Consider the following 18,424-nt stretch of genomic DNA (forward strand, 5'->3'; position numbering starts at 1 on the left):
GTGAGGTTTATTTACTATCCGTTGGCCATGTTATTAACATCATAAAATGTGCTCCTGCCTACTTCAGCAGAGAGTTGGCCTAGCTCTGTGACAGTCTGTTGGCTGCGCTGTGTGCCTGGTGACGTGATGCTGCGGCCGGGGCAAGCTCTGTGACTGGCTAGTGCGGCGCCGCGAGCTAAACTGTAGTACCCAACTACTATTGTCGAAATAATAGCCAGCCTGAGGTCGCCTGGTTGTGGCCACCGCCATGAGCGTGCCTCTCTGTCTCAGCCTCGTCGACACTGTCTCTCAATTCCTGCTGCCTGTCGTCTGCGGCGGCTCGAGAGTGAGTCCACAAGTCAGCTGACTCAGACTGTTCTCTGACTCACTAGTACATTTATGATAGACAGCTGATGAGATCCGTTTTGCAGCCTCTCACGTCCTGTTTGGACACTCTGGAATCACATGAAGGTTCCCGACAACACAAATGTATTCTTTTTTTTTTTGTTGTAAAAGTTACAAGCTGAGCTGTGATGTGTCCCTAAAATGGTTATGGTGCTTTTAAAGGAAAGTTACACAAAGAAATGCTTCCTGATGACTCACATTTATTCTTTTTGTAAGGTAGGTACCAGCTCAGCTGGGATGTGTGTCCTTTTAAAAAGCCCTACTTGGATGTTCACAGTGCTTTATGTCACAGACTGGGACATTGTAGCACTTAACATTGACAAGTCACTATTCTCCACTGTATTCATTTCTGTGGCCTTCTGGTCAGTGCATTAACTAATAGAGGTCCCACATGGAGAGCCTGAACAAACTCCCTTTAGCGCCCTTCCATTTCTAGTGGTTTGCAGACGTTTTAAGATCTTCTTTGAGTTTCTTGTTGCTCAAATGGGTGTAATTTCGGGTATTTATTTGTTTCCCTCTTCTTCATTGCTCGATTTCTGCTCACGATAAAATGTCACTCATAATCACTGAATGTCACTCATAATTAAACTGAAATTATGAAAATGTCACACATAAGCAATCTTAAACCTTGGCAGCTATGGAACCCCTGCGGTAGGGGCCCAACCACCACCACAGTGGAGAGTCTAGAGAAAAGGTAAGATGTCACTGGACCCTGCGGCTGCCGGCAGGTCTGTGCTCGTTGGCCTCCTCACACTCCAGCACAAGGCAGGCCCACCACTGGCGAATCAGAGGGCCCAGACACTTGCTGCTTCAAGTCCTTCTGCAAAAGTAGGCCCCGCTGGCTCCTACGGGAGATGTCGTACATCTGGTTCACACGTTCCAGCCCGCTCAAAATCTCGGCAATTAGTGGATCGGAGTATGGGACCTCCTTATCAGTCTTTTGGGACGCTCTTTTTCTAGCGCCGCCGGTGCTAGATCAGCCACAGTCGTTAGGCCCAACAGCCGCAGCAGCATTCACCAACAACACTCTTGCACAGTACCACCTAGTCTTTTATATCTTGGTTGTCCACTCTCCCATCGACTCTGTCACTCTGGCTGCATGGCTCAGCCCCGGGGTCAACAACAGTAGGATGCGCCTGTCCAATCATGGTCATAAAGCCTTTTTTTTTAAAAATATTCAGGCAAAGCCATACAAGGTTTACATATAATAATTAACAGATACAAATGTATTAATCGCCTACAATAATCGGTAATATTACAAAGATTTAAAACTTTAAAAAAATCCTAATCCCTTGAATAGTGCTCATCATTCAGACAAACAAAATAACATATCAGTGTACCACGCCTATTAAGTCCTCTAGATAGCTCATCACTATTTCGTGACGACCGATTATGTTAAATGTACACTCAGATACTGCGATCAGTTTATGTATGCTTATGTCCAATCTTCTTTCATTGCGTCACGAGGCAATTTGCAGTACTGCACTGCTCAGCATCTCCCTTAAAGCACTGCGTTTCCATTGCTGCAGTGCGTGACCTCGTGGCGCTGTAATGCACCCAAGAAAACCCCTTCTCTGCAACTGTACTGCTCGCCGTCTTCTTCATTGCACTGCATTACAATAGCTGCATTACTCGTCCTCGCGGTGCTGTGCTGCTCCCAATCATCTCCATCTGTTTAAGCCCTAGCTAGCTGCACTGCTCTCCATCTTCTTTATAGCACTGCATCACAACTACTGCAATGCACTTCCTCGCCGTGCGGCACTGCACCCAATGCACTTGATCTGTCGTAGCCTTTCTCCCTTGGCTCCCATTCTTGCTATGCATTGTGCTGTTATGACAGCCTTCCCCAAAACCCCACTGCACTGCACCCCATCCTTTTCTCTGCACTGTACCCCCTTCCTTTTGCCTGCCTGCACGCTCTTGCTGCACTGCATTACTTCTAATTTCTGCACTCTCCTTCGTTGCAGCGATGTTTCCAGTGGGGTACTTGCTCAGCAGCCCCTTGCTGACAACACTGCACCCATCTCTGTATTGTCCATTAACACACTGGACTGCTGTGCCCCGGCTGCCCAAGGCCCCGCTGCATCACTCTATCTTTCTGCTCTGCTCCAGTGTGGACTTGCTTTTGCACCATGTACCATCCTCTTTGATGAACTCCACCCTTCGCCCTTACTACACTATACACATCTGTCACTCACTGCACTTCGCTTCCCTTGCCGCACTGCACTCTACTATTGCAATGCCCTCCCCCCCTCTCATTACTCTGCAGGCCATCGTTGCTACACTGCACCCCATCAATGCACCGGACACCGTCCATTTAATGCAGTGCAGGCCTCTCCCATGCAGCACTACACCCCCGGCCGTGCTGCCCCATACACATCCTCCTCTGCGGCACTGCTTTTCTTTATGATTTACTGCATTGTGCTTTTTGCTGCAATGCAGCAGTTGCCTCTTGTGCACTGCACCCAGCCCGCTTCCTCTGCACCCCAATCGATTGAAACTTCCCTTTGTTGCACTGAACTACCTACAACCCTCACCCTTGCTGTAAAGCACCATCACTCCACTGCTGCAGTGCATTTCGAGCTGCTGCTTCCCAGCAACTTCGAAGCACCGAACAACCTCCCCCATGCTGTACTGTACACGATCCTTCTGCTTCACTTTACTGCTCAACTGTGCCTCCTGGATGCACAGCAGATACACCCGTACTGCGCTGCATGGCCCTTGAGGCCATCGACTGGCTGCATTGCACCCCTGTGTAGCACTGCAACCTCCGAAAGAAGCAACTGCCCCTCACATCTGCTACGCTGCAAAGCACTGCAGCCCCCTTACTAAGATGCCCACATCCTCTTCTGCATCAGAACCTCTCCCCTTTCCCACACTGCACTGCTCCTACATTTCCTACTTTGTCCTGGTGCCCTTGCTCCTACCCTTTCCCAGACTGCATCTCTTGGTGCAGTGCACTGCTCCCCACTGTCGCACCATCTATCTCTTCTCGACCTCATACCCTGCTTGTTCCACCGTAAATTCCACTGCCCCCTTTCTAAGCGCCCTGGGCCTGCAGCGCCTCGTTGCACGGTGTCCCGTCACTTTGTGCTTCCGAACACCCGTGCTGCACGGCTGCTCACCAGCGGCGCTCTCAAATACAACCCTGCCGGCCAGGCTAGGCTCCAGTCTGTAGCTGGGCAGCATTTTCTTATTCAGAGCGTTCAGCGCTCCCCTCACCTGCATAATACCCCTCGGTGCATAACTCAGTCCAAAAACTGGTAACAGTAAGGCTCACCAGGGCAGGCAGGACTTCTCTCAATTCTCAAGCAGGTTTCAGCGGTGTTCTACTGACAGATTGTGGCCTCCAACAGCAAGAGCCTGAATACAGTGTGGCCATTTTACTCGACGGCTGTCTGGCGCACCTTGGGTTCTCCCGTACCTGTCTGTGAGATGTTGGTCCATTCTCCGGCCTCAGTGTCAAGTGATTGATTTTGCCCATACACTAAATTGAATGGACAGTTGTGCCCCATTAAGACTACTTTTGTTTTTGGGTAATAAGCAATTCTGGGGTGCTCCTGAAATGTTGCTGTCGTGCTAATCCTTGGGATGGTCTGTCCTTTGGCAAAGATGATCTTTTGGAGGGGCTGTTTCATCGATGATGCATCTTTTATTATTTTTGCAATATGTCTTCATTTTATGCAGATTGTTGTAATCACTGCTCTGTAGTACTGGTGGCATCAAGGGTAGACATACATCTCCAATAGTACCATGTCAACCCTGTGCTTTTGTGATGGGACATGAGTGCTCTCATCCTGTGTAGGCACTGTTTTTATTGTTTTTTCTTAACAATGTCTTATTATTTGTGGTTGTATTACTGTGTCGTTTGGAGAGGGTCTTTCATTGGCACCTGGGGAAGTCAGTGTGGGTGGGTGGTGTCTGAGGTGTGTTCTCTGGTTTCACGTAGAGCTTTCAGGTCTCACTAACTCGCAGTGGCTCACAATGGATCTAATCAATCACACTACTCATTAAGGCCAATTGTGAAAGCATTTAGAGTGGCTAAAAATGCACGAAATGGAAGATGAGGCAGGGCTGGGTATGTTCTTGCCTGTTTGGACAGGCATAAAACAGACAGAACATATTTGCAGGAGAACCACCTTCAACTGGATCAGAGACTGGGATTGCATAGCAATGGGGATATCATCAACACTTTACATCCTATACATCGCACAAAAGAAGAGTAGCAATCTTGATTTGCAAAGATGTAATGTTTAAAGGTATCTGGAGTGGGGGGTGGGGTTTCATCATTCTGGTTACCAGATATGGCTTGAATACGGATTGCTCTAAATTATTCCAAATCATTGTGAAAGAGTGATCATGTTATGACCCACAAATACGGCTAAATCTATTGTTCAATTGTTTCAACACTGGAGGTCCATGTGGTAAGTCGTGAGGGGGTGACACCATTAGTTACCCGCACCGGGTGACACCAACCCTAGTGACGCCACTGGCGTGTAGAAGGTCATTCGGTCGTTGAGGTACTTGGGTCCCAGGTCGTGTAGGGCCTTGTGTGCGTGGGTGAGGAGTCTGAACGTGATTCTCTTGCTGACGGGGAGCCAGTGCAGTTCTCTCAGGTGTCCGGTGATGTGGCTGTGTCGGGGGATGTCCAGGATGAGTCGTGCGGAGGCGTTCTGGATTCGTTGGAGTCTTCTCTGGAGTTTGGCTGTAGTTCCGGCGTAGAGGGCGTTCCCGTAGTCCAGTCGGCTGGTGACGAGTGCCTGGGTGACGGTCTTCCTGGTTTCAGTGGGGATCCATCTGAAGATCTTACGGAGCATGCGCAGGGTGTTGAAGCATGAGGAAGAAACGGCGTTGACTTGTCTGGTCATTGACAGGGAGGAGTCCAGGATGAAGCCCAGGTTGCGTGCGTGGTCTGTAGGTTTGGGGGCGGTGCCGAGGGCCGGGGGCCACCAGGAGTCGTCCCAGGCGGAGGGTGATGATCCCAGGATGAGGACTTCATCTCGAGGATCAAGGTCAGCATCTCGGGAATCGGTGTACACTGATGAGTATGTCTGCATGGTAGCTGATCCAGACCAACTAAAAAAATACCCTAGACTCAACATAAGTATGGGAACTCATGCAACCAAGTTTGTACTGGATAGTGGGGCATCACTGAACTACATCCCTGTGACTGAATACAAGAATATGAAACCGCCACCCGCCTTGAGCCCAGCCTATGTCAGAGTCTTCACATGGATGTCAAAGAAACCTCTCCCTTGCTTAGGGAAATTTGCAACTACACTCAAGCACAAAACCACCTCTGTGCAGGCATACATACATGTAATTGAAGGGCCTGAAGCTGACTGTCTCCTCAGTCTACCTACCGCGGAGCGACTTCGGCTGGTCGAAATTCTATACAGAGTAAGCGATGATCCGGACATCATACACAAGTTCCCTAAGCTATTCACCGGACTTGGGAAAATGAAAAAGTGTCAGATCTGGCTGCACATAAATGAACGAATACGTCCCGTCGCACAACATCACAGACGAGTGCCCTTCCACCTTCAACAAGCCGTGGAAGATGAAATTCAAGAGTTATTACGAACGGACATTATCGAGAAGACTGAAGGGCCAACACCGTGGGTGTCACCAGTTGTCATCGTGCCAAAGAAGGGCACACCCGAAAAGGTGCGCCTGTGCGTGGACATGAGGCTTCTTAACACAGCCATCGAAAGGGAGCGTCATCCAGGACCCCATTTGAGTGACATGATTTCATCATTAAATGGCGCTAGAGTCTTCTCCAAATTAGACTTGAATAAAGGATACCACCAGTTGGAACTGCCTGAGAAGTCGCGATATATAACAACATTCGCCACTCATCTAGGGCTGTTCCGCTACAAACGACTTAGTTTTGGCATTTCATCTGCTGCAGAGATCTTTCAAGAAGCCATCCGTCAGACCATACATCATATACCAAATACACTAAATTATAGTGATGACATCCTAGTCTATGGGTCGAATGTCCAAGAACACGACAAAGCACTAGACCGGGTGTGCCATGCTCTTCTGGAGGCCAACCTCACCCTCAACAAAGACAAGTGTGAGTTTCATCAATCCACTCTGAAATTCTTTGGCCATGTGTTTTCTGGGGCTGTGATGAAGCCTGATCCTGAAAAGGTGATCGCCTTAAATGACACCAAGAGTCCACAAGATGTGAGTGACATTCGATCTTTTCTGGGCATGGCAAGCTATTGTGCTCGGTACATAAAGGACTATGCCACCATCAGTCACCCGTTACGGGTTCTTACCAAACAAGGACAGCCATTTATTTGGACTCCCCAATGTGAGCAGGCTTTCCGGGAAATCAAACATGCTGTTGAGTCAGCGGACAACCTGGCATACTTCAGTCCCACGAGAAGTACCGAGATCACTGTTGACGCTAGCCCGGTCGGACTGGGTGCTATACTGGCTCAGTTCGACAAAGAGACAGACCAGAGACACATTGTGGCCTATGCCAGCAGAAGCTTATCGGACACTGAGAAAGCTTATTCCCAACCAAAAAAGGAAAGCCTTGCGGTTGTGTGGGCATGCGAGCACTTCCACATTTTTATATAAGGCAAGCACTTCACTCTAGTAACCGACCATCAATCGCTAGTGACCATTTTCGGAAATCCCAGAGCCAAAATGCCACCTCGAATTGAGCGCTGGGGTTTGCGCTTACAAGAGTACACTTATACAATGGTGCACAAACCAGGTAAATCAGCGAATCCGGCTGATTACATGTCAAGACACCCTCAAGCATCACGGGCGTCATGTCCATGTGTGGCAGAAGAGTACATACATTTCGTAGTGGACCAAGCCAGACCACCGGCGGTTCCTTTGGAAGCAATATGTGAGGCCACCGCTCAAGACGACATCCTTCAAAAGGTGATGCGCCGATTACGGACCAATCAATGGCGTCATGACAGTGAAGAGGAAGTGTGCGATCCACGCATCCGCCAAGAGATGCAGGCCTTCAGACATGTGAGCGAAGAATTATCTGCTACCTCAGAGGGGCTCCTACTGAGAGACCAGCGGATCGTTATCCCCATGCAACTTCACCAGGGTGTCATTAACTTAGCCCATGAGGGTCAACGTGGAGTGGTCGCTACAAAAAGAGCGCTCAGAGAGCGAGTATGGTTCCCGCTACTTGACCAGATGGTGGAGCTCACTCTAAAAGACTGCCCCCAGTGCCAACTAGTCAACCAAGGAGATCCTCCAGCACATTTACAGATGTCAAGGCTTCCTAGTGGTGTATGGCAAGAGCTTGCCATGGACTTTTATGGACCCCTTCAATCGGGCAAATATGTCTTAGTGATAATGGACGAGTACTCCAGATTTCCAATAGCCCAGTTTGTATCCTCCACCAGTGCCACCAACACTATCGCGGTGTTGGATGAAGTGTTTGCTGCCTGGGGTGTTCCCAAAGAACTCAAGACGGATAACGGTCCCCCTTTAATGGGCACGAATTTGGAGCATTTGCGAAACACCTACATTTCAGGCATCGCAAGATCACTCCCCTATGGCCTCAGTACAATGGCATGGAGGAGCGATTTATGGCAACCTTGAAGAAGACTTTCCAGCAGGCCACCAGCGATAAGAAGGACTTACAAGTGGCTCTCAATGAAGTTTTGAGAGCATATCGAACGACACCTCATGCCACTACAGGAAAATGTCCTGCCACTCTCATGTTAGGACGACCAATCAGAACACAGATACCTATGTGGGAAGGGGCCCTGCGACCAGTGTCGCCGACAAGAACACATGAGGAGCTAGTGGTGGCTGACCTAGGGCGCAAGAACAAAATGAAATCCTACGCTGACACTAGGAGGAGGGTCAGATCTTCATCTCTGCAAGAAGGGGACTGTGTTCTGGTCAAGCAGGAACAGCAGAGAAAGACGGATTGCCAGTTCAGAGCTGAACCCCTAATAATCACTCAACAGAAGGGTACAATGCTAACAGCTGAATCAGAGAACCGGAGAATTACCAGGAATGTGTCGCATTTTCAACGGTGCAGCCCCACTGTCAAGGATGGCCTCCACAAAGTGACTGAGAGACTGGACACAGAGGAATCTGGCAGTGCAGCTGCAGTACAGAGAGACGGGACTCATGCTGAAGCCGATTCTGAAGGAGGTGTGGTCCTACGACCCAGACGAGACATTCGACGACCTGTGCGGCTAATCGAAGAGCTATAACCAAGTCAGACTTTATTTTCTAATTTTACTAACAAAGGGGGAGATGTAAGATTGTGTGCAGTCTAGTTGTTAGTGGGTGGAGCTAGAGGGAGATAGGAAGAGGAGGAGCGGCGATAGGAAAGGGGCAGTTAGAGTAGGGACGGGGAACAGAGAAGAAGCACATTAAAGAGCTCGTGAACCCTGAATACTGTGTAGCGTCATTATTGGTAGCACGATGCTACAGCCGGTGCGATAATCAAAGCTAGGAATTTATTGTTTGGTTGGTCTCAACAACCAAGCATCTAGTTTCACCACACTGGAGATCAGGGAGCCTGTGGTGAGGACAGCAGTTCTGTAGGAGGGAATCCAATGTTGGCGGAGGGGAGATTATCATTACAGCCCTGAAAGGGGAAATAATGCTGGTGAAACAGGCTAGGGCCTCAATGGCGAATGAGTGCCCTTTGGAGGAACATGCGAATTATCAAAGTGACTGTTGGGAAGTCAATATTATGTCTTATTGTGCAGATTTTGTTTATGGAAATGTAATTGATGTCAATGAATGTTTTGATTTAGTGGGTAACTATAAGTAGAGTAAGAGGGTTGAAGCAGTTTTAGTAGTTTGGAAGAATGCCCTGCTTTCATTGCTTTTATTGTAGGCTCTGGTGTTATATCAAGATAACAGTCAGACAACTTTTAAGATATGTTTTGCGGGCTTGTCATGCTGATTTAATTTTAGTGAGGTCTGGGGGAGGCACCACACATTTTCCGCTGTACCATAGATGGTCAACAATGATCACAATCAGAGGATGTTATAGAGAAAGGTCAGGATATAAGTCTATGCCAATAATAAGGTAGTCAAAATGGTCACAAAACTACTAGGTTAATAGAAGCTACTCTGGTGATATGGCAAGGTGAGAAGCACTTTTGTCTTTATGTTTGCTGTATGCATGCATGCCTGGGTATATGAGAAGCACAGATAATGCAAGAGAGTATCATGGAATAATACTAGGGATATAATAATACAGGATTATTTACAAAAGGCAAAATAGTTACAGGATGGTGACTCACTTTGTGTAGAGATATGATATTCTCTAATGACGCAGGTCTTCAGATCCTTTCTAGCTTTCAGGTGGGTTGGAGCAGTTCTAATATTGGCAGGGACAGTTGTTTCTGTTCTGCAAGCATAGCAGGAAAAGCACTGCCTTCTATTTGCTATAACCTTGAGCCTAGTCCCCACACTCAGAGGAGGTCACAGCCTCTGATTGTAACTTGCCCCTGTAGTGAGAGAGTTTGAAACTTTGCTGCATGGTCAGTGTCCTTTATTACCTTTGCCAAGATGTCAAGCGTGATATTATCTTTAGTGCGCAGAATGTGAGAACCTTCTACAACTGTGGTGTATGCCACACCTACCATGAGTCCTGTGGTTTGGTGTAATATAGTGCATTAAAGATGCGTCCAAATGGGAATCCTACGTCCATTTAGTAGGCAACACTCTCTCTGTTGTCCACAGAATGATGCATGGTACTCAATAGTGAAAACAGCACCAGTGCCCCCGAATGTGGTTGTGAATGTAAGACTGAGAGTGAGCCCTGCAAGGTGTGAGCTCCTTTCTAATGTCCACCACGCCAGTGCTAGGACTAAAGCATCTGTGAATAATTATTTGGTCCACCGTCACAAGTGAACACAGAACTATTAACATGGTCAGAATAGCTCTGAATGTTTTTGGATGTTGGCATCAGCAAGAAACCTAGAACTTCAGCAGCGACCCCAACAGTAAGTTAAACAACATAGAAAAACTTTCTAAGACTGCTTAATGCTAATCAATGTTGTGTCCCTATTGAACATTAAGATTTGACTTGACCTTTATTTGCACTGAGCTGATTTACTATTCTTACACGCACAGGGTTGATTTACTATTTTAACTCTACTTCTGACCACCAATGTCCAAGAGAAAACAATGTTAATCCAAGTAGTGAGTGATGAGGTAATTTGGGTGAACCTTTCTCCAATGCTTAATATTTTCAATTGTTCTTAAACTAACACTATTGGGACTTTTTCTTTGGATTTAGGCTGGTGGCTGACCAACACATTCTGTAGCATGACGCGGGGATAGAAAAATAACTTACCTATGTTTCTTTTTAATATCGGCAAAAATCTGTACATGTTCTGCTCCAATATGTCTGCGATATCTGAGAAGGTCACCAGCACAGGCATTGACAAGGCCTTCATCTGCAACATGGGAGAAGATAAAGCCCTCTGCACGGATGAAATCCAGACCTATCAATGAAGAGTTAAAATAATGTTTATTAGAGACAATGTGTAAACTATATTTCTAACTTCTATTAAAGAAAGTACATTTGATTGATTCCAAAAAGATACTGCAGGCTCAACTTTTATACATCTGATTAGGCTATATCAGATGACAGGTTTTAGATTAATATTTCAGAAAAGCCCAGTCATGCACATATGTGTTTTATTTCATATGTTGTGTCAACATATGAACAACATTAGAATCTTCACTTTAAAAAGTGTGTTAGGAGTGTAAGTGCCCAACATGGCTCAGTAGGGCCGTGTGGTGTTGTTTCCTACAAAGTGTCTGGCATGTTTTTGTTGTTTTACCCTCTGTGAGAATGACAATAATGAGCATGTCCTCCTTGTTGAACACTGTGAGACATGACAGCGGTGTTCTGAGGGCAAGGTGGCATCCTATGTTACCCCTCTTTTAGAGATTAGTTACTGCTATTTCAACCCATGCTTTGTAGAACCTGCAGTGGTGACAGCATGACCTAGATTGAAGGGACATTGCTTTTTATGTACTTTCTCCACCAAGTAAAGTTTCCTGTCCTATGTAAAATTCTGCTAGTCTCTCTTAGATGGGGATTTTTTCTTCCATATATGTAGCACCCACAGTGTATGCGCACATCTGTTTATCTCTTGGTGTGAAGTCTAAATGTCAATTAGAGTACTTGGTGGGGTGCTTTTTGGCTCCATATATTTTTGGCAATCTACGATGATGGAGGGCTAAGTCCGCGGCAGTCTAAGTCTCTGCTAATCTTGGAGTTCACTCTTTTGCATTCCGCTCCATCCTAGCCCCTGTAAAGGGATACAGTGCTTTAGTGGGATTACTATCAGAATATTGTGTCAAAACTATTGAGGATCAAACTATCGAGAAGGTAAGTGCAAATAGGTAAGTAAAGATTTACTATTCTTAACTCCACATCTACGTACCTTGAAGATATATTTAAATACTGTCAAGGTAGATATACGAGGAGTTAAGTATAGTAAAACTTTACGTACCTATAGAAACTTTCCTTCACAACATTCTTGTCCTTGATATTTTTGTCATGATATTTTGTTCACATATTATTTTGGACTCAATATTTTGCACAAATACCCTTTTGTGGAAGGGTGTCAGGATATCAGTCACTGTAGTTTCCATAATCGTTCTGCCAAGCAGTGTGCCCTTAACTTCCCTCGCTTTTCCTACCTTACTTTACATTTCTGAGAGGTGTGGACACTTTTCTGGGACTCAACATACATTGTACCCAGGTTTGGTAGAACCAGTCCAGAAGAGGCTCCTGTTGTCCATGGTCCTGGCATCAGCTGATCATGCATTGCCCATGTCTTCTATGATTTGAGGAGCCCCCAGGGTTTGAAGGTTGTAGGAGAGATGATTGTTCAGCTCTCGTCATAAATATAGCCTTCTTGACAAGTAAACTGTTCCAGTACTTTTCTCCAGGGAACAAGTCCTAAAAAAAGAAGTGGGGGTCTAACCAAGGTACACAGTATGCCAGTGACATAAGGGCGCATGACAACACAGCGCATGACATCACGGAGCGTGACATTGCACGTGGCATCACAGAAAGTTTCATCACAACCCATGATCTCACAGGAAGTGAAATCAGAAGAAGTGACTTCAGATCTTAAGACCTCACACATATGTTTAGCAGGTCTATCGAAAGTACATTTGAGAGCATTAAAATATTTAACAAATGAGATTTAGCTTGGAATTGTGCCAAAGAAAGAGACACAACCCCAAAGCAAAATCTGGGCCTCAACTTATACATTTTGTTTTTAACTCTGCCACAAAGAAATTGGCAACAGGGAGAAACATGGCAGTAAATCTGTTCTGCTTAATTGGTTTCAAAGTCTGCATTTTAAAATATCTTATATGGTTAAAGCCCCTGCTGCATAGATTTTTGTGTGCCCAGTAAATCTCAAATAATAATGGTAAGATAACTCTGGGGGTTGATGCACTTGCTGGAGTGATCTGTGTTTTGTCTAGTCCAAGTTTTGAATCAAACTAGCACAGAGAGTTAATATGTCTCTCGCAAAGCACATCATGTGACACGCAGATTACAGAGTTTTATTTTATGCAGACGGGTAAGTGGGTGATTACTTTTAACACAGAGATCCTTTTGTTACTTGCAGTTCGTATATTGAAATATTTCTAATTTAGCAGACTGAGCTATGAAGGACATGTGACTCCCCATATCCCTTGCTGTCTTAGTAACACTTCCTGTTCATTGATTTACACACACATGGTTTACTGTCAATGTATAATGTGTAGATGTGATGTAAAGTGCTCCGACATCCTGGAATAGGAAGAGCAGTTCTATAAAAGAAATAAAAAATAGTGATATTTAAATTGTAATTTGTGTAAATACTGGGACAGACCAACACATCTGACATTCTTACCCTGCATGCACTTATATACAGGAATGGAACAAAGTCAAAAGCAAGTCTCTCATAAGTACCTTCGGTTCCCTGTCATTGTATTTGCTGCTAGGTGTGATGCTCCAGATAGCTCCAAACCAGGATACTTAATCAAAAGGAGGCCTAATGCCCCCCTAACCTCTGCCTTTGTTTCGGGCCGACTTTGAATTTAAAATAACATTGCCCCCTCGACTGCAGGTTGCTGCTCGGAATGAAAGCAGACAACGTGCAGGCACTACTGAATGTGTCCCAATGTCTGAAAATGACACCAGGTAAAGTTTGGCATATTTCTTTGGAACCCAACCTTTTGGCAGGGGAGACTGCATCCACCCTGTGAAAAGAAGGGGTAGACGCCGTCTACCTGCATGTACCCTCAACTTGTGCCCTGCTTAGCTCCATTTGGATTTATTTCCATTTCAAAGCAGAGTTGCACTCCTGTGTAGAGAGAAAGGCTGTGCCTTTCTTGTGTGAGGAAGAATGCCACTTGGGCGTGGAAGATATTGGGCTGCTCCTTTTCAGGAGACGTGTTTGCCAAACGGGATCCGCCTAGCCCAGTCGTACTCAGCGGATATGTAAGAACCATTGTGGGACTGTTCAGCACGGGGCCAGCTCACTCAGGTGCTTGAGGACATCACACAAACTCATCTGCAGGTGTCAAGACTGAACTCCTTTACCTGACCTTGTCTGTGCTGCAGGGAAACGTGTGACGCCTTCTAGTTGCCTCCAAGTGACTTAAAAATTGCCTGAGTATTACCTCAGCTTTGTCCCTTGGAATGAGGATAGAGAGGTAGCTGGGGGAGGTTGTCCTGTTTCGGTCCTGTTCACCAAAACTAAATCCATCAAGCAGTTCTCACATTTGAAACCCAAGGTCACCTTTGATGAAGAAGGTTGTTAAGCCCGTGCCCCCAAACTTATGGAAATCCCTTGAAAAGCATAACATCAACTTTGACTGCCGGCTTCACGTTTAAAGGTCTAGGAAATATGGTGTTTGTTATATTCTACATAGCTAGCTACTGTGTCATGTATATTTATCCTGTCCCTTTAACTGCAGGTGCCTTATTATGTTTCCTCTTATGTTCTGTATTCTTAACAGAGCTTTCTTCACACAGCATTCTGTACTGTTTGTCAGTTATAACCTGGACTTTATTTATTTATTTGAGCAATTTTTAGAGCGCGCAAATACCTTCACGGTGTCTCGGCGCTGAGTTGCAGAACTTCCAATGGATCAAGGGAGTAATCATGCTGAGAATAACCATGTTTTTAGTTGTTTCCTGAAGTTGAGGAGTGTGGGCGCGGTTTTGATGTGGAGGGGGAGCATGTTCCACAACCTGGCTGTAGCAACAGAAAAACGTTTATCTCCCCAATTGGCTCTTCGTGTTCGGGGGACTCTGAGTAGGTGAGCTGTGGATGAGCGTAGAGTTCTGAGGTGTTCGAGTGGCTGAAACGCTTGTTTTAGAAATAGAGGGCCTTGGTTGTAGATAGCTTTGTATGCTATACAAAGAGCCTTGAATTTAATTCTACTTCTCACTGGTAACCAGTGCAGTTGTTTGATGTAAGTGGAAGTAGGTGCAAACTTAGGGATGGATAGCAGTGTCCTGGCTGCAACATTTTGCACCGTTTGCAGTCTGTTAAGAACCCTCTGTTGTGCGTTCAATAGGAGGGCATTACAATAGTCTATTTTTGAAAAGACTAGTGTGCTGACTAAGGTTTTGCCTGCTGATGGGGGGAGATAAGGAATTAGTTTTTTAATCTTTTTTAGAGTATAAAAGGAGGAGGAAACCACTGCATTGGCGTGATGATGGAAGGACATCTTTGTATCAAAGATAACGCCTAGGTTTCGTACCTTGCTCACAGGTTCTGGAGGTTGTCCCATTTGAGCAGGCCACCATTGCGGAGACCATGTGGGATGCAGCCTCCCGAATGTCATCACTTCTGTTTTATCAGAATTCAGTTTTAAACAGTTGGATGACATCCAGGAGCTTATTGCATTCATTCCATTTTGGAAATTGGCTGCTACAGAGGCGCCGTCATCGTATACGGACAACACTAATTGGGTGTCGTCAGCATATGTCGTCAGTGAGATTCCATGAGATTTTATGACCCTCGCCAAGTCCGACACATATATATTGAAAAGTGTCGGGCTTAGCGAGGATCCCTGCGGTACTCCACAGGGTAGGGAGAACGTCTGGGAGGTATAATTGCCCATCTTCACTGTTTGTGGACGGTTAGATAGGAATGAGGCAAGAAGATCTTTAGCCTTGTCCTTTATTCCTATGTCCGCGACACGGTCGATCAGAGTGACGTGATCGACCGTGTCGAATGCTGCGGAGAGATCTAGGAGTATCAGAATTGCTGAACCTCCATTGTCCATAGTGGACCTAATCTCATCCGCTGCTTTTAGGAGCGCAGTCTCTGTTCCGTGGCCCTGTCGAAACCCAAATTGGGTATCGTCCAACAAGTTGTTGTTATGTATGTAGGTTGACAGCTGGATGTTCATGATTTTTTCGAAAATCTTAGCAGGGAACGGGAGACATGCGATGGGCCTGTAGCTAGCAGGAAGAAGGGGGTCTAAGGTAGGTTTTTTCAAAAGAGGTTTGATGGTAGCCTCCTTCCATACAGAAGGGTAGACGCCCGTGGCAAACATTGCATTGCAGATTGAGGATAGTGACGGTGCAATGGCTTCAGAGATAAGATTGCAAACGCCCGGAGGACAAGGATCGAATGGTGAGCCAGATTTGGTTTGGGCTATTAAGGGTTGGACAAGTTCCTGTGTGGTGGCCTGGAAAGCTGGAAAAACTGGATCAGTTTCAGTGGTCTTTTGCCGAGTGAAGGTGAGTGATGGATCGGGAGAGAAGGTAGTGAAGATAGTTCTAACTTTATCTTCGAAAAAATTGGCCAAGGCATCTGTGAGAGCCTGTGATCCTTCTGGGCGAGGAGCAAGGGGGTTGGATAGGTAGTTAACTACCTGAAATAGTTTGCCTGTACTGTTTTTAGCCTGATTGATTTGGTTGGTGTAATAGATGGTTTTCTCTGCTGTTATAAGTTTTTTGTAATGTGATAGAGCGTTTTTGTATATGATCTTTCCACCGGGAGTGAAGTGGCGACGCCACTGCCTTTCAAGGTTCCTGCAGTATTGTCTCTGCAGTCGGAGAGGCTCGGTGAACCAGGGAGCCGATGGAACTTTCCTATTTCTGTGAGAAGTTTTGCTAGGTGCTAGCACATTGCAGGCTGTCTTTAGTTTGTTAAGGTAAGAATCGGAGGCTATCACGGGATTTTGTTCATTCGGCGTGTGGCTATCTCGCATTGTTTGTGCGAGAAGGTCCAGATTTATGTTTTTCCAATCTCTGAAATTTATGGGTATAGAAGGTGTGGACAGAGGATTGTTGGAGATTGTTGGAATGGAAAAACATACGGCCGCGTGATCTGTCCAGACTAGAGGGATGACCTTGGTGATGGCAATCTTTAAGTTACTGGTAAATAGTCCGTCCAGAGTGTGTCCTGCTTTATGAGTGGGCTCTTTAACTAATTGAGGAAGACCAGCTGCCTCTAGATCATTGATTAGGGTGACAGTATCCGGATCATCTGCGACTTCAAGATGGAAATTGAAGTCCCCCAGGATGGTGAAATGGGGTGATCCTACTGAGACCTCAATGATGGTGTCTAGAGACAGAAGGAATTTGGATCTAGGTCCTGGAGGGCGGTAGATTAAAATGCCTTTAAATGATGATCTATTTGAGAGGGTTATGTTGAAGAGGAGTGCCTCGCACTCAACGTCCTTTAACTCTGTAGTGGCAATTTTAAATTGATCTTTGTATATGATAGCTATACCACCTCCTTTCCTTTTTGGTCTGTCAAGCTTGTGGACACAATAGTTGCTGGGCGTAGCCTCTTTGAAATCAGGACCAGAAGATTCGTCTCCCCAAGTCTCAGTAACAAATAATATGTCTAGACTCTGTGAGTCAATGAAATCAGCGATTTCGTATTTATGTTTTGGCAGAGACCGTACATTTATTAATGCTGCTGATACCTGTGGGCGAGAGGTTATGGTGGAAACAGGGATGTTTTGGGTGCACATGGGACAGTTGAGTGGTTGTATATCGAGGTTGGTGTAGATAAAGTAAGGCCGAATGTGAACTTCATCTAAACTCGATCTGATGCTTAGAAGTTGAGCAGCAGTATAAGTCAGTAACACCGAGTTGTGAGTGCGCCCGGGAGGAGGTGATATAGGGGGGGTGGCCCTAGGCCCGTCCTCGGCGCGGACGAGCGCAGACGAGCTTGCCTTTTGCGCGCCTTCGGCGCGCAATCGTCGCGCCCGCTGCGCTCGTCCGCTGCGCTTCCGGTGAATGCACATGTTTATAGGGGGGGATGAGGCGGCAGGCGGGGAGGGGGTGTGGCCTCGTAAGTGGGCGTGTCCCTTGCCTTAGCGAGGAGAATGGCGGTGATATTGTCAGGAGAATTCCCTTTACAGCGCTTAATCCGCTGTGAAACAAAGAGCCCTGCCCAAGAGTGTCTGGTGCCAGGAAGCGAGTAAGTGAAGTTTTAAAAAAGCAGTTCAGTGATCTTAAAATCGATAACACAACAATTCTACTCCCGGCTGAGCCTCAGGAGGTTCCACAATTAATCAAGCGTCGCTTGTATTCAGCGCGCTTTATATCTGTGTCGGGGGCGTGGCCTCGTAAGTGGGCGTGTCCCTTGCCTTAGCGAGGAGAATGGCGGTGATATTGTCAGGAGAATTCCCTTTACAGCGCTTAATCCGCTGTGAAACAAAGAGCCCTGCCCAAGAGTGTCTGGTGCCAGGAAGCGAGTAAGTGAAGTTTTAAAAAAGCAGTTCAGTGATCTTAAAATCGATAACACAACAATTCTACTCCCGGCTGAGCCTCAGGAGGTTCATCAATTAATCAAGCGTCGCTTGTATTCAGCGCGCTTTATATCTGTGACGGGGGGCGTGGCCTCGTAAGTGGGCGTGTCCCTTGCCTTAGCGAGGAGAATGGCGGTGATATTGTAAGTGTAAGTGAAGTTTTAAAAAAGCAGTTCAGTGATCTTAAAATCGATAACACAACAATTCTACTCCCGGCTGAGCCTCAGGAGGTTCCACAATTAATCAAGCGTCGCTTGTATTCAGCGCGCTTTAT

The 18,424-nt window shown here is 46.2% G+C and overlaps 1 protein-coding gene across 3 annotated transcripts in view; it reads right to left on the reverse strand.

Annotated features, from left to right (window-relative positions):
- LOC144799112 (uncharacterized protein F13E9.13, mitochondrial-like) overlaps window positions 1–18,424 on the reverse strand; it is a 142,767-nt gene that overhangs the window by 60,545 nt on the left and 63,798 nt on the right. For all 3 annotated transcript variants that reach the window (XM_078670308.1, XM_078670307.1, XM_078670306.1), the window contains one exon: window positions 10,703–10,853. In XM_078670308.1, the coding sequence (XP_078526434.1) occupies window positions 10,703–10,853 (151 nt within the window). The remainder of the gene's footprint in view (window positions 1–10,702; window positions 10,854–18,424) is intronic.

This window comes from Lissotriton helveticus, chromosome 12 (assembly GCF_964261635.1).
Source record: "Lissotriton helveticus chromosome 12, aLisHel1.1, whole genome shotgun sequence".
In the NCBI taxonomy this organism is placed as follows: Eukaryota; Metazoa; Chordata; class Amphibia; order Caudata; family Salamandridae; genus Lissotriton; species Lissotriton helveticus.